The 17,892-nt window shown below is 34.0% G+C and overlaps 1 protein-coding gene across 4 annotated transcripts in view; it reads left to right on the plus strand.

The window, feature by feature from the left end:
• LOC126886795 (glutathione S-transferase-like) overlaps positions 1 to 12,184 on the plus strand; it is a 135,258-nt gene extending 123,074 nt beyond the window's left edge. For all 4 annotated transcript variants that reach the window (XM_050653856.1, XM_050653853.1, XM_050653855.1 and 1 more), the window contains 3 exons: positions 5,624 to 5,791; positions 10,959 to 11,098; positions 11,718 to 12,184. In XM_050653856.1, coding sequence (XP_050509813.1) covers positions 5,624 to 5,791; positions 10,959 to 11,098; positions 11,718 to 11,924 — 515 coding nt within the window. In that variant the 3' untranslated portion in view covers positions 11,925 to 12,184. The remainder of the gene's footprint in view (positions 1 to 5,623; positions 5,792 to 10,958; positions 11,099 to 11,717) is intronic.
• The last annotated feature ends 5,708 nt before the right edge of the window (positions 12,185 to 17,892 follow it).

A 17,892-nucleotide genomic window follows, 5' to 3' on the forward strand; every position in this document is an offset into this window, starting at 1 on the left:
ACAAGTCAAAGAAAAAAGTGATATTGTGCCGATATGTGCTTTTGCCCTGGGGGCGGTTTTCACCCCCTTTTGGGGGTGAAAAAATATTCGTCCAAAGAACGTCAGGAAATGGATAAAATGGCTAATTTTAAGTAACTTTTGTTCTATAGAGATTTTTCACTAAGTCAATACTTTTCGAGTTATTCGGCAGTGAATATGTTAATTTTTTCAACAAGATAACCACGCTTTTAGACGGTTTTTCACAAATAACTCAAATAGTAAATAGAGCCTGTAAAAAATTTTAAAAAATGGTGTATATATCACGTCTCTACACCTAGTAGAAGCAGAGTTATAGCTAATGAAAAATAGGTTCATATTCGTCAAATTCCAAATGGAATACTTTAACGTGAAATAACCAAAAATGAAGCACATTTCGGGGAAAACTCATTACAATTTATTTAAAGTGTTTAAAAAAAGCTTCATTTTGTTTTATAAAAAAAATTTCTGTAAGTTTCATCGCTTGAAAGTCGTTATTATTGAAAGGGCTGTAGTTAAAAGGAGTTGAACGAGTCACTGATCACGAATGTATGCTACTTTAGAAACACCAAATCTTAATCAATTTTTGTCTAACAGAAAAACAAAAAAATACATGATATTCAGAAAAGCAAATCTGACTTTTTTTGTTTTTCGAGATTTTTGGTATCTCTAACAATTTTTAAATTATTTTGAAAAAAAAAATATTTTTCAAAATTTCAATTTTTCAAAATTTTACTTTGAAACCAAATTTTTTCAAAAATAAGCACTTTGAATCGATGAAACTTACAGATCATATAAACACAACATAAGTAAAATAATTTGTGGAGCGGCAACGATTAATTTCATTTAAGTTGCTAATTAGGGGGTGGTCTTCCCGATTTTTTTTTGCAAAAACAAAAAGGACCAACTTTATTTTGAGCGTAACTTGCTTAAATTTAATGCCAGAAACTTTTTGTAAAAACAGGAATAAAGATTTTTTAAACACTTTAAAATAGTTATAATGGGGTTTCCCCAGAAAGTATTTAATTTTTTGGATATTTGACGCCGAAATATTCTATTTGAAATTTGGTGAATATGAATCTATTTTTCATTGGCTATAACTCTGGTTCTACGACATCCACAGACCTAACGCGTACACCATTTTTTTAACTTTTTTATTGGCTATATTTTTGCTAAGAACGTCTTTTTCGACAAAATACTTACTTTTTGAGTTATTTGCAAAAAAAACGTCTAAAAATGTGGTTATTTTGTTGAAAAATGAACATATTCACTCGCAAATAACTCGAAAAGTGTTGACTTGGCGAAAAAGCTCTATAGAACAAAAGTTACTTAAAATTAGTCAGTTTACCCATTTTCGGACTTATTTTGGACATATATTTTTTCACCCACAAGAGGGGGTGAAAGTCACCCCCAGGACAAAAGCACACATCGGCACAATATCACTTTTTTTCTTTGACATGTAAGCTATACGTATGCCAAATTTCATGTCAACTAAAGCGGTTCTTTAAAATTTAGAGCAAAAACCGTGAAAGAATGGACTAAAATTAACACAAAGTAACACACAAAACAGTCAGAATATGATGTCCCTAGGTTAATAACACCACCGTAATTTTTTATGGCCTACAAGATCTAAGCCAAGTGTGTCAACTTTTGAAAAGACCTACATAACCTAATAAAAATAGGTTATAGGTACATCTTCCCAGAATTTTTTAAAATAATCTTTTTTTCCCGAGTGAATATCGAAACGTCAAACATTTAAAATTAATTTATCACCAACCGTCACTAAAGTCATTCATTATTGTAATCATTTGCTCTCATTTGCGGCAGTAAAGTAACACTTTATTGTACTGAAAGAAGAATTTTACTTTACCTGCCGCGATTAATCGAGATTGAATGTAGTGGTCGATTACAGTAATCGATTATTTATTTGAGTTAACTTACAATTTATTTACTTTAGTAATTAAAAAATATTGTACACAATTTGCGATATTATCAGTAGTAATTGCACAAGAGCTCTGAAATTATTGAATTTTTCCCGAATGACACTTTGACAGTTTTAATTTCACGAGCCGAAGGCGAGTGAAATTATGTCAAAGTGTCACGAGAGCAAAAATTCTATATTAATTTCAGAGGTCGAGTGCAATTTGTTGCGATTATTTCATGAATAAAACTGTTCAAAACCAAAATTTTATTGTAATTTCTTTATGTAAGTACCATTAAACACACAGTTTTTATAAATATTTGACGATTGAAACTCATCACTTTCATAATTTTTAAAACATTAATTATCATTAATGTCACTGGATGTATTTTTTCGTAGCAACGAAGAGCATCTGACGTAATATACTTAACGACGGAAGATTATCAAAAATTATCGATTTAATTCAGATTTCTGTGGCTTTCTATTGGTCAAAATCTCCTATGAATGAAATAATCAATTAAATTTATGTCAACATGTGAAATTCTGTAGTATTTTGCAATTATATTCATATAAAATAAATTAAAACTTTACAAATTTAGTAATTATTCAATATTGATAACTATCGATTAAAAATCGAAAGCAGCCATCTTGCAAAAGTTATCTGTCACCACTGTCATGAAATTATTATGACGTTTAAAATTTAAAAAGTTCTTAAATTGTAAATTGTAAATAAGTGTTAAAACCAATATCAAATGCGATACAATTTTGTATGCACCACGTCAGTAAAGATTCTTTATCGAACTCGTCTGTTATTCGCCTAGCTCGCTATGCTCATAATATCAGACTCGTTCGATAAAGAGTAACTTTACTGACTTGGTACATAAATAACTAATATTAAAACTGTAATTTTCATTATATTATTCAGTATGCTAAGTTTTGAGTAGTAGAATTTTTCATACGAGTTTGTATGTATCGTGTGTATCATGTATCCTTTTCCTTGTAGGCACAATTACAAACAATGCCAAAGAGCGGGCTTCTTTACATAATAAAATTGATAACATTTTATGACATAAAATATTTCGACAATTTTTCAAGTGTTTTTCAATTAATTAATAAGGGGTGATTCAAAGTTATTGAATTCTTAATGAAATCAATAAAAATGTTAGTAGGTTAATGTCGGTCATTCAGCCTGATAATAATTACGCCTTAGGCAAATGTTTACCTAATAGAAACTTAGAAAAAGAATACCCATTATTAAATAATGACATTGTTTCCGTTTTGTGTACCTACTTATTATTTTAATTATATACAGTAGAAAATATCTATACAGTAGAACCCACGAACAAATTCAAAAAACTCTGCGTAAATACATGTGTATTATGAAATTTTGTTTAAATTTTTTATTGTACTGCCGATGCCCATTCATAGTTGACGGATAAATATACTGGACTATTATAAATACTACCTATAGTGCGGCAGATTCGTGCAAATATTATAATAATTGCACATTTAATGATACAAGCATATAATTTGGTCCACATATACCGCACATATAAAGGTTCAAATTTAGATATGAGGCCATCTCAGATTTTGCCTTTTACAAAAATGGCAGGTATTCAAAATGGGCGACTATACATATGTGACTAATAGCACAATATCTTTTGAATGAAAAGTCCGATTTGAACAAAATTTGGTACATAGGTTCTTTTTGTGATTTACAAGATAGATGTCGTAAACTGGAAGAATCGGTTTACCAGAAGTTGTATTTTTTCTGGTTTTTTATGTAAAAGTATTTTATATTATGTAAATAATTTATTTTCAATTTTTTCACCCTGTATATATTAATTTTTCAAAATGATAATAACACCATTGAAAAGAGCGTAAGAATATGTTTTAGGAAATATTTTGAACTTTTTAGTTATGTTAATTACCATTTAATAAATGCATAACGTATCTTCACATGTACCTATTTGTGGCAGATTCGTGCAAATATTATAAGAATTATTGTGCATTTAATGGTAGAAGCATATAATTTGGACCACATATACTACACATACAAAAGTTTAAATTGAGATATGAGGCCATCTCAGATTTTGCCTTTTACAAAAATGGCGAGCATTCAAAATGGCGGCTACACATATGTGAATAATAGCTCGATAACTTTTGAACGAAAAGTCCGATTTGAGCCAAAATTGGCATCAAGGTTTTTTTTTGATGAATAAGATCGAGGTCTTGAACCGGAAGAATCGGTTTACCAGAAGCTGTGTTTTTACTGTTTTTTATGTAAAAATATGTTGTTTTTTTTTTCAATTTTTTCACCCTGTATATATTAAGTTTTCAAAAAGGTAATACCGCCATTGAAGAGGGTGTAAAAATATTTTTTAGGAAAGGTTCTGAAATTTTTAGTTATGTTAGTTACCATTTAATAAATGCATATCGTATCTTCACATGTACCTATGTGCGCAAATTCATTTTGAAAGCCCGCCATTTTTGTAAAAGACAAAATCTGAGATGGCCTCATATCTAAATTTGAATCTTTGTATGTGGGCCATATTATATGCTTTTACCATTAAATGTACAATAATTCTTATATTATTTGCACGAATCTGCCGCACATGGGTTCATAGGTACATATGAAGATACGGTATGCATTTATTAATTGGTAATTAACATAACTAAAGAGTTTAAAATATTTCCTAAAAAATACTTTTATACTCTTTTCAATGCCGATATTAACTTTTTGAAAAATTAATACATACAGGGTGAAAGAATTAGTAAAGAAACAACATGTTTTTACATAAAAATCAGGAAAAACACAATTTCTTGTAAATCCATTCTTTTGGTTCAGGACCTTGGTCTTACACATCAAAAAAAGAACCAACATACCAAATTTGCTTGACGTCGGACTTTTCGTTCAAGAGTTATCGTGATATTAGTCACATATGTACAGTCGCCATTTTGAATGCCCACCATTTTTTGTAAAAGGTAAAATTTGAGATGGAATTATATCTAAATTTGAATCTTGATGGGTGTAGTATACGTGGTCCAAATTATGTGCTTCTACCATTAAATGCACAATAATTCTTATAATATTTGCACGAATCTGCCACACACAGGTACATGTGAAGATACGTTATGCATTTATTAAATGGTAATTAACATAACTAAAAAGATCAAAATATTTTTTACAAAATATTTTTACGCTCTTTTCAATTGCGGTATTACCATTTTGAAAAATTAATATATAAATATATAAACCAGTAAAACACAACTTCTGGTAAACTGATTCTTTTGTTTCACCATATCCATCTTTTAAATCAAAAAGAGAACCTATATACCAAATTTGGTTGAAATCGGACTTTTTGTTCAAAAGTTATGGTACTATTAAACACATATGTGTAGGGGCCATTTTGAATGTCCGCCATTTTTGTAAAAGGCAAAATCTGAGATGGCCTTATATCTTAATTTGAACCTTTATATGTGTAGTATATGTGGTTCAAATTATATGCTTGTATCATTAAATGTGCAATTGTTTCACATATCGGCCGCACTAGTATTTATCAATCAACGGTTATAATGTTCATACAAAGGAATTTATTTTGAATTTATTTTTTATCATCAGTAAAATTCGCAAATCTCTTCTCTTTCTAAACTATGCTTATAATAATGCTATTTTACGTTTTTCAGCTACTCCTCTTGGTCAAGTGCCGGTTTTGCATATAAACGACAAAAGCATTACTCAAACTGGTCCAATATGTAGATATCTAGCTAATATTGTCGGTCTTGCAGGAAATAATAATGAGGAAAATTTGGAAATCGACGTTGCTGCTGAGATGATTGGCGATGTGTTAAAAAGTAAGTGCTACAGGAACCTCTTACAGTAATAATATTTCATTATTATGTATTAGTCTCTAGTTTATTAGTTATTAATATTGCCCTATAAATGTCTTATAAGTCAGAAAGGCCAAACGTCGTTTTTTGATCATTCGATGTCGACTCTTCCAAACTAAATGATGGAGATGAAGGCTTCCATGATTGCAAAGCAGAATTCGCCAGGCGTTGAATTGTTCGCTCATAGACAGGGAACGTGAGCTGGGTTTAGAGACTGTCGTGAGATAGTTTGGTATTACCCTACTTAATCCTACGTAAAAATAAAACTTAAATTTGATTCGTCGTTGTGATAGTAATCCTTCTCAGTACGAGAGTAACCGAAGGTTCGGATATTTGTTTGACGCACTTACTAGAGCGGGTAATGGTGCGAAGCATTTGTAGGATTAAGTCTGAACAGCTATAAGGCCGTCTCCTGGCTTCTCAAAAGTAGCAACGATATCTCTTGGAGTACAAGAGCTAAAAAGCTCAAAACAATGTGACTTTATTAGGATATCGTAGTTCGGGGTCCGGACAAATAATCCCGGACAAAAACTCCCCGCAAATTATCCCCTTACAAAAAATCCCCACAAAAATCCCCACAAATAATCCCCGAACAAATAATCCCGGACAAAAAAATTACCCACAAAAAATCCCGGACAGATAATCCCCCACAAATTTTTTTGGACAAAATATCCCCACAAAAAATCCCGGACAAAAAATCCCCAAGAAATATTTGTGCCGAATAAGGTTGTCAAATGAATGCTTATAATCCAAGGATGGTACTAAAGATGAGAAATTTGGCCTAGGCTGTCTGTCCGTGCGACCGCGAATATTCCTCCGTCACTATACCAGATAGAAGAACAAATGAGGTGTCGAATAAAGGCTAATAATCCAAGGATGGTACTAAAGATGTGAAAATTTGACCAAGGCTGTCTGTCCGTCGGTCTGTCCGACCGCGAATATAATTCCTCCGTCAATATACCAGGTATAATGAAAAATAAGGTGTCGAATGAAAACTTATAATCCAAGGATCGTATTAAAGAGGATAAAATTGGCCTAGGCTGTCTGTCCGTCCGACCGCGAATATTCCTTTGTCACTATACCAGGTAGAATGAAAAATGAGGTGTCGAATGAAAGCTTACAATCCAACGATGCTACTAAAGGTGAGTAATTTGACCAACTCTGTCTGTCCGTCGGTCTGTCCGACCGCGAATATAACTCCTCCGTCACTGTACCAGGTAGAATGACAAATAAGGTGTCGAATGAAAGCTTATGACCAAGGATGGTAATAAAGATGATAAAATTGGCGTAGGCTGTCTGTCCGTCTGTCCGTCCGACCGCGAATATTCCTCCGTCACTATACCAGGTAGAATGACAAATGAGGTGTCGAATGAAAGCCTATAATCCAACGATGATACTAAAGATGATAAAGTTGACTAAGGCTGTCTGTCCGTCGGTCTGTCCGGCCGCTAATATAACTCCTCCGTCACTGTACCAGGTAGAATGACAAATAAGGTGTCGAATGAAAGCTTTATAAACCGCGGTCAGATGGTCCTACGGACAGACAGTCTAGGTCAATTTTCTCATCTTTAATACCATATTTGGATTATAAGCCTTCATTCGACACCTCATTTATTATTCTACCTGGTATAGTGACGGAGGAATATTCGTGGTCGGACTGACAGACGAACAGACAGTCTAGGATAAATTTATCATATTTAGTAAATTCCTTGGTTATAAGCTATCATTCTATACCTTATTTGTCATTCTACCTGGTACAGTGACGGAGGAGTTATATTCGCGGTCGGACAGACCGACGGACATACAGAGTTGGTCAAATTACTCATCTTTAGTAGCATCGTTGGATTGTAAGCTTTCATTCGACACCTCATTATTCGACACCTCATTTGTCATTCTACCTGGTATAGTGACGGAGGAATATTCGCGGTCGGATGGACAGACGGACAGACAGCCTAGTTCAAATTTATCATCTTTAGTACGATCCTTGGATTATAAGTTTTTATTCGACACCTTATTTGTCATTCTACCTGGTATAGTGACGGAGGAGTTATATTCGCGGTAGGATGGACCGACGGACAGACAGCCTTGGTCAAATTTCTCATTTTTAGTACCATCCTTGGATTATAAGCTTTTATTAGACACCTCGTTTGTCATTCTAACTGGTATAGTGACGGAGGAATATTCGCGGTCGGACGGACAGACAGCCTAGTCCAAATTTCTCATCTTTAGTACCATTCTTGGATTATAAGCATTCATTTGACAACTTTATTCGGCAAAAATATTTCTTGGGGATTTTTTGTCCGTGATTTTTTGTGGGGATATTTTGTCCAAAAAAATTTGTGGGGATTATCTGTCCGGGATTTTTTGTGGGGATTTCTTGTCCGGGGATTATTTGTGGGGATAATTTTGGGGATTTTTTGTCCGGGATTATTTGTCCGGGGATTATTTGTCCTAGCTTCCGTAGACTACCAACATGAGTAATAAAATTTTTTCAATGTTGGAACTCGGAGTTGTGTGTAGACGACTTGCATACCTATCAGAGTGTTGTACCTGCGAATTTTCCATGATGCAATCTATTGAGACTTAGTTCTCAGCTTGTGGATTAGTCTTGGAGTTGGTTGTTAATAATAATATTATTAAGATACGGTTGGATACTCGAGTATATGAATTAACAATATATATGGAATACAAATAAAAGGCAGATACCAAGCACAGTTATTGATTAAATCTTGCGCAAGTACTTTAGCTTCTCAAAGCATCATCAGGTCAAAAAAGGAAGCAATCCAGCACATTCCGCAATGTCATAGACATTATTTACCTACAATTAATAATAATACAAATAATACACACTGGATAAAGGACAAACAGATTAAAATAATTGAATGGGACCTACATTGTAGGCGTTTGGAGGTTTACCTCCAAACGCCGACAAGGCAGCTTCCAAGGTTGCCAGACATTACTCCTATAGATTTTTCAGTCTGGGGCGTATTTAGGAGCAGAGTTTTTACGCGAAAATCGAAGATCACAAACTATGAACACTTATTGTAAATACATAATCATTTCTTGTTAATTTACCAGCCGATTTATGCTCAACCCTGTATACAGGGTGTTTGGTAAAGATGGACCATAGCTTAACCTTAGATTCCAGAGGTTAAAATAAGTCGATTTAAGCTAACTTACCTTAGTACGAAAGTTGATAATAACCGAAATACAGGTGCCAAAATTAAATTTTTATTTTATTCTTGAATATTTCCCAACCAGCATGGAATAATAACACGAAATTTGGTAACCGGGGTTTTTTGGGACAAGAAATCTAAATTCACCACCAAAAATGATGTATTACCCAGAGGGCGCCACATACGCCTTTCAGCGCTTCTTTAATAGGTTCAATTTTTTTATTACGCACTCTGCATACTTTTTGAATTAAAACTTTTATTCTCTTAATATTATTATAATATATTTACTTAAATATGATATACTACATTCATCTCGCTAAACTCAACCATTTTCGAGATAAACGCGTTTTAAATCTGCGAAGCAACATAATTTTTTGCATAATATCATTGTAGTTACACACGAAAAATAACTTAAACCCATAAAAAATTCCAAAAATATATCACAAATTTCTTCAAATGAAATTTTTGATGCAATGACATAAATATGAGAACTGTCACAATTATTATGGTTTCAAGTTGGTTTTTTGGGTGTAACTACATACAATGATATTATGCAAAAAATTATGTTGTATCGCTGATTTAAAATGCGTTTTTCTCGAAAACAGTTGAGTTTAGCGAGATATATGTAGTATACATTTTTTAAGTAAAAAGAATGTGTGTGTACTTTGTACGCACGTAAGAAGTTATACTTCGATTATAATATAATTTCAACGAAATAAATATACCTACTTAACAGTTACAATACAAAAAATTTACAATAATTACCAAAAATGAACCAAAACTTAACAATGCTAAATATTAAAAAAAAAAGAAAAAAAAAAATGAATCGTCCGGGATTTGAACCCGCAATCTCGCGATTTTTTGATCTCTGGTCCAATGCTCTACCAACAAGGCCATCAAGCCGCATGCCAGTTACCTTTCAGATATACATAATTATACATCACGGTGACAAGTGAAATATAAAAATAGATGTTTTATTATTTTACGCCCAAGGAAGACAAATCCAAAGACACAAAATTATAATAAAAAACCTTTTAAACCACCTTTTTCAAATTGCGCAAGTTGTATTATTAATATTAATGTTTTGACGTTTCACAATTTGACAATTCACTTTTAACTGCAGTGCCTTAAAAATTTTAAAGCACTAGTGCCTTAAAGTAGCATTTTTAACGCTCCTATGGAGTCCTAAAAATTGCATTTGTAACACGTGTGTAGAAAAATATATTTAACAACACTAATATATTCTTTCCACACCTTTTCTGGACTGATACATACATAAATTAAAACATTTTGAAGTATAACTTCAAAAATATAATATGAAAACTATTTAAAAAGGCAGTATAACTATTAACTAACCTTTGTTGTTTCTCTTCCCACAAATTTTAAAATGCAAAAACCATACATAACCAAACCGTCAACCGTCCAAACCACAGCTGCGCTACAGCTGCCATAGTGGATGATTTTTGATATGTCATTTGAACATCCAATCAGAACAAAGTTATAATGCGCATGCGCGGGGATCGTAGATTTTAACATATAAAAATTCACCCTCATATCGCGCGTAAAGAAGTATAACTTCAAAAAATAAAGAGAATAAAAGTTCTGATTAAAAAAGTATGTACATAGAGTAAGGAATAAAGAAAATTGAACGTATTAAATGAGCGCTGAAAGACGTATGTGGCGCCCTCTGGGTAATATATCATTTTGATGCCGAATTTAAATTTTTCGCCCCAAAAAACCCCCGCTTACCAAATTTCGTGTTGTTATCTAATGCCTGTCAGGAAATATTCAAGAATAAAAACAAAATAAAAGTTTAAGTTTACACCCTGTATTTCGGTTATTATCAACTTTCGTACTAAAGTAAGTTAGCTTAAATCGTCCTATTTTAAGCTCACGAACTTAAGGTTAAGCTGTGGCACATTCTTTACCAAACACCCTGTATATTAATGTTTTAGCTGCATATGAATACCGTTTTGAAACTGATGAAACAAGAAAAGAGAAAGTTAAGGAGCGACTTCTGGAACTGATGCCGATCATATTTACAGTTTTAGAGGAAAATGCAATTAGGAATCAAGGCTATATTGCTCTTGATAGAGTAAGTATTCTTTTATTAAGTTATATATTTTCTTCTTCTATTTCTTCTTCTTCTTTATAAACAATTCTGGTTGTTCATTGATGGATTAACACCTCTATGAAAGGTTGTCATTCCACCTTTTGCTTGGTCGGCCGATACTTATTCTGCCGCTTGGTGATTTATCTCTTGCTATTTTGCATACTACATTTAGCAATATAATTCGCTTGTCATTCTGCTATTCCCTCTTATCTACTTCCTTATATTATTGACTGTAAAAGGTCAACTGTTCATTTCTCTGGCATTTGCTCCTTGGTCAATATTAATGTTATTACTATTACTTAATGTATTCTTCCCCAGAGATCGTATCCTCCATGTTTTAATAATTCTGCTAAAATTCAGTCCATTCCTGACGCTTTATTGTTTTTTAGTTTCTTTATTATTTGAACCACTTCTTCATTACTCGAATTTTCAATGTGTTATTCCGCCGTATAATAAGTAGGTATACTCGTTTTGTTCATTTTCATTTCTGAACTAATGTATATTTTTAATCCAAAATCCAGAATCTTTAATATAATCGTATTTGTTTCAGAATTTGTATTCTATATCTTTTAATAACACTATAGATTTATTCTTCTTCCAGGTTACTTTTGCTGATATAATATTCCTATGTGCCTACGAAGACATCAGAAATATTTTGGAAAATACAGATGTTATAGCTGATTATCCAAATCTTCAAGAGGTGAAGAAAAATCTTCTATCAATAGAAAGTTTAAAAGATTGGATTCAGAAAAGACCAACTTTGCCGATATTTATATATGACCTTAAAAACGATATTGCCAGTGAATAAGTTTGGTTACCGTGTGTATTGAAGATTTAGAACAAAGGCACCACAAAAAGTTTTGATAGGCACTTGAGATTATTATTTAATGTAATATGATAAAATTGAATTCTTGTTTGATTTTTCGGGACAAGTATTTTAAGAAAAAATCTAACTCTAATCAAGAAAAATTTTCAATCATGTCTAATGTACGAAAGTTCGATCTCATTTCCGAATATGTACATATTTCTAAAAGAATTTAGCTAAAATATATGTACGTTATAAAATGACGTATTTAAACTTTATTTCCTTTTGATATACATCTTTTTGTTCCTCTAATATTTTCTCTAATGACCCTTAAAAAATAGCAGTGTTGAACAAATAATGTAAATATAATACCATGGAATTACACTCTCCAGCTACGGAGACCTGGACAAAGAAGTGAGAAATCAAGAACAAAAAGCATATATACCAGCAGGATGCCTTAATAACACTATATGGCGAAACCGACATATTATCACTGAGATGAAGTCAAGAACACAACTTTGGAGACAACACCCGACAAAATATCAAACAAAGACATTGTAATGATAATAGGCGACTTCAATGCCAAAATTGGTAGAACTCAGCTTGATCATCATATGAGATTCACCTTGGGTCCTTTTGGTCTTGGGGAATGAAATGAACGAGGCGATAGATTAATAGAATTGGCCAAAGAAAATTGTCTGTAATGAATACCTACTTCCAACACCACCCACGAAGACTCTACACTTGGAAATCCCCGGGCGACAGAACAAGAAATGAGATAGATTTCCTAATGATCAATTCAAGGTGGAACTCCTCAGTTACTAACGCAAAAACTTATCCAGGTGCAGATTGTGGAAGCGACCACCAACTCCTTGTAGCTGTATTCCGAATACGTTTTAGAAACAAACAAAAGCCCACTTCTAGAATTCCCAGGTTTACAGAGACTGAACTTTTAACTGTCAAAAAAGAAATAATAAACCCAGTGTTAACTGAGACAAGTACTACCCCCATACATGATATCGAGACTTTCTGGGGAGGTCTTAAAAGAGATATATTAGATACAGCTAAGCAAAGTCGCCAACCCATAAAAAACAACAGTAGTAAACCATGGATCAGTGACCAAACATGGAAAATTATAGAACAAAGAAGGCAACTTAAAGTTGGCAGTTTTGATTTAAACGACTGTCGAAGCTTATCAAGAGAAATCCAAAGAAATTTCCGGATAGATAAAGACAAATACATCTCTAACATTTGTCAGGAAGTAGAAATCCACTTACATCGAAATGAAATAAGAGATCTCTTTCAGAAAGTAAAGTTACTGGCTCGGGAATTCTTCTTCTTCTTCTTCTTTTTATATAGACATTACTCTGTCTGTTTTTCAATGTGCTTCCAGTAAGTTGTCATTCCATCTTTTTCGTGGTCTTCCCACCGATCGTCTTCCTATTGGGGAACCGTCTCTCGCCGTCCCTACTACTCTATTTGTTGTCATTCGGCTTATGTAGTTGTTCCATTCTACTCTTCTGCTTTTCACCCAGTTATTAATGTTGTTCACCTTGCATCTCCTTCGTATATCTGCACTTCTAGCTCTATCCCACATCGTCTTACCATCGATTTTTCGCAATGTTTTCATCTCTGCTGTTTCTAGCATTCTTTTTGTCCTTTCTTTATCAGGTCGTGTGTCTGCCGCGTATGTCATTATTAGTCTGATGACTGTTTTGTAAATTATGCCTTTCACTTCTTTTCCGATGTTTTTATTTTTCCATATTGTTTCATTCAGGCAACCTGCGGCTCTGTTTGCTTTATTCACCTGATCTTCCACTTCTGTTTCGAGCTTTCCGTAGCTGCACAGTGTGATGCCTAGATATTTAAACTCCATGACTTTTTCTATTATTTGACCCTCCAGCTCTAATTTACACCTTATTAGATCTGCTGTTATAACCATGCATTTAGTCTTTTTTGGAGAAATTAACATGTTAAATTTTCTAGCGGTTATATTAAATTCGTGCAGCATACGTTGTAAATCATCTTCACTTTGAGAGATTAGTATTGCGTCGTCTGCATAGCAGATTATTTTAAGTTGTTTTTCTCCTATTTGGTATCCTTTTTTTGTTATTATTTTTTTTATTATTTCGTCCATGATCAGGTTGAACAACAGAGGACTCAGGGAATCTCCCTGTCTTATCCCATTGCCAGCTTCAATTGGGTCAGTTAGTTCTTCATCTACTTTTACTTTTATTGTGTTGTTGTGGTAGATATTTTCGATCGTTTTAATTATTCCTAGAGGTACCTCTCTTGTGTACAATAAATGGATAACGTCCTTTAATTTGGCCCTGTCGAATGCCTTCTTAAAGTCCACAAAACATAAGTATGCCGGTTTGCTGTATTCTAACGATTTTTTTTGAATCTGCCTCATTATAAATATAGCGTCGGTGCATGATCTTCCCGACCTAAAACCTTGTTGTTCTTCTGCTAATGTTATAATTTCATTCAGTTTGTTTGTTATCACTTTGGTCGTTAATTTTAGTGTTGTGTTTAATAAATTAATTCCTCTGTAATTCTCCGGGTCCGATTTTTCTCCCTTTTTGAAGAGAGGTATTAGGATGCTTGATCTCCATTCTTGTGGTATTCTGTTTTGTTGTATTATTTTTGGATTAGTTTTAATAATTGTTTGGTCAGGTCTTGTCCTCCATACTTTAGTAGTTCATTCGATATTCTGTCCTCTCCTGGCGATTTTCTATTTTTTAATTTCCTTAATGCTTCCGTTACCTCTGCTTCTTCAATATTTGTTTCTTCGTTTGTTGTCACTTCAGGTGTTCGTGGTTCGTTATCGTTATCTTTATCAAACAGAGATCGAAAATAGTCTGCCCAAGTTTCCTTCTGAATGTGTTTCGTTTTTATTAGTTCGTTCATCTCTTTTCTTTGTCCTCTGATCATTCTCCATATTTCCTTTTGTGTTCCGTAGAAGTCGTGTTCCATCTGTTTTGAGAAACTCTCCCAGTGTTCTCTTTTTATTTGTCTGACTAGAGTGTTTGTTTCGTTTCTAATTCTTTTATAGTGGTTGTATGCCTGTTATGTTTGTTGTGTTCTGTATTGTAAAAAGGCTTTCTTCTTTTCTTCACATTTTATCTTCACTTCCTCTCGAAACCATGGGGTTTTCTTTTTTGATATATTGGTATTCGTTACTTTCCTCTCTCCAAGTGATTCTGTTGCTGCGTTAATTATGTTACTTTTGAGTTTTTCCCAGCTTTCCTCGATGTTATCGTTTTCTAGTATTTCATTATCAGCAATCTCTGATATTCTTTTTCTATATAAGTGCTCCGTGGATTCCGTACTTAGTCCTTCGACTTTGATTTTTGTTTGTGTTGGTGCCCCTCTCTTAGGTTTGAAGCATTTCATGGTGATTCTAATTTTACATAATACTAGGCTGTGGTCACTACCTACATCTGCTGAGTTGAGGCATCTTACGTCAATTATTTTTGATGGATGTATATCTCTGTTAGTTACAACATAATCTGTCATAGATCTTTGTCCATGGGTATTATTAAATGTATATTTTTGTTGGTCTTTGTGGTCAAAAAAGGTGTTGTTTATTCGAAGTTCGTTATTCGTGCAGAAGTTTATCATCAGTTCTCCATTTTCGTTTTTGACATTCTCATTATGTTTTTGTTTAATTCCAGGTATTACTTGGTTGCCTATTCGAGCGTTAAAATTCCCCAGTATTATCAACTTTCCTCTAAATTGATCTACTACTTGTTGCAATTGATCATAGGATATTTCCCTTGTTGTTTGTGGCTTACTATTTTCTGGGCCGTATACTCCGATGATGTTTAGGTCTTCTTTCTCCATTCTAATTTTTGCTGTGACAATCCTTTCTGATACATATTGACACTCTTTGATGTTATTTTGGTATCTTTGGTGTATTAGTAAGGCTACACCCTCTTTGGCCCTGTTTTATTTTGCTACTCCACTGTAGATTAGTATATATTCGCCTAATTTTGACTGGCCTTTTCCTTTCTTTTTGGTCTCCTATAGAGCGCATATATCTATTTTTTTCTCTTTTAGCTCTTGGGTTATTTCTTGATCTCTAGGGTTGAGCGATCTTATGTTCCAAGTGGTTATTCTCATCTGAGTTTTGGAGGTTTTTCTCATGTCCTTATTTCTTGCCGTGGTCGTCTTCATAATATTATCAATCCGGTTCCGAGGCTTCACATTGTTTCTTTGAGCAGTATTCGTTTTTACGATTGGTAGGTTGCTAAAATTGCCAATCACCCTCCACATTTTATCCGGGCTTGGGACCCGCTGTGGTAACCGCAGAGCTACTCGATCCACCCCGCAATTACCCCAGGCAGTGTTGCTCGGGAATTCAAACCCACAAATTACGCTATAGAGGATGAGACAGGTAATAAATATGGTAAGCGATATGGATGCGGTTCTGGAAACTTAGAATAAATACTGCACAGAACTCTATAAAGCTGAAACCTCTAACATTAATCATATGCAGCACTGTGTCTCAACAACAACCCTAGAACCAGATATTCTAAGGTCTGAAGTTGATGAAGTCATAAAACACCTTAAAAGAAATAAATCACCTGGTTGCGACGACATCCCGGCAGAACTTTTACAGAACATGGGTGAACATGGTCTCCAATTAATGTGGAGACTGTGCAATCATGTATGGAGAATCGGCAAATGGCCCAGTGATTGGTGTACCGCACTATATACTCCCATTCATCAGAAAGGCGTAACCACAAAATGTTGTAACTAACGAACCATTTCACTAATTTCACACCCAAGTAAAATTATGTTGAGAATCATCAAGTGTCGCATACAGACATACCTGGATAGGCAAATACCACAAGAACAGGCAGGCTTCGTGAAGGGTAAAGGCACAAGGGAGCAAATTCTTAATATGCGACCACTCATTGAGAAAGCACGAAAATTCAAAATTCCGATGATCATCTGCTTTCTGGATTATCAGAAGGCATTTGACTGTGTAAACTGGACAGGTTTGTGGAAAGTTCTACATGAGACAGGGGTTCCTGATCATCTGTCAGCTCTGGTGAAAAGCCTATATGAGAACAGTGAAAACAGAATAATAATTGAAAACCATAACTCCGATCCTTTTAAAATAGGTAGAGGAGTCCTACAAGGATGTATTCTATCTTCAAGTCTTTAAATTTCTATGGGGAATATATAATGAGATAAGCACTCGACTAATGGAATGGCGGTATTTCTATCGCAGGAAAGAAGATCTCAAATTTCAGATATGCAGATGATACAGCATTAATAACTGCATTCGAAGAAGAAATGTTCAGCCTGCTGCAGCTAGTGGAAGCCGAAAGCAATAGATATGGTCTCAAGATCAATAAACAAAAATTATGATAGTAGATTATTCAAATTCCCTTCAGACAACAGGAGCCTTAGACCAGTTTGAAGTGGTTAACGAGTTCAGTTACATCAGTAATACAGGATCTTGTCAAACAGAAATACGTAGGAGAATAGGCATGGCCAAAAACGCTATGAGTCGATTATCGAAAATCTGGAAAGATCGCTCCTTGTCGAAGAACATCAAAATAAGATTAGTACGTACCTTAATTTTTCCCATATTTAATTAGGGATCCGAAATATGGACAATGAAAACGGACGACAGAAAAAGGATTGACGCCTTTAAAATGTGGTGCTGGAGAAGAATGCTTCGGATCTCATGGACTGAACACAGATCAAATTACTCATTCCTCCAAGAGCTTAATATTCAGACTCGACTTTCCTCTATTTGCCTCTCCACCGTCTTAAAATTTTTCGGCCATATTGCAAGAAGAAGTGATGATAATCTTGAGAAACTTATAATTTCGGGAAACGTTGAAGGGCGCAGAAGTAGAGGTCGCTCACTTACTCGATGGACGGATCAAGTACAGAAAGCCAGTGGAAAAACCTTCTCTGAATCCATGAGGGAAGCTCAGGACAGAAGTCG

This window comes from Diabrotica virgifera, chromosome 6, assembly GCF_917563875.1.
Source record: "Diabrotica virgifera virgifera chromosome 6, PGI_DIABVI_V3a".
NCBI classification, from domain to species: Eukaryota; Metazoa; Arthropoda; class Insecta; order Coleoptera; family Chrysomelidae; genus Diabrotica; species Diabrotica virgifera.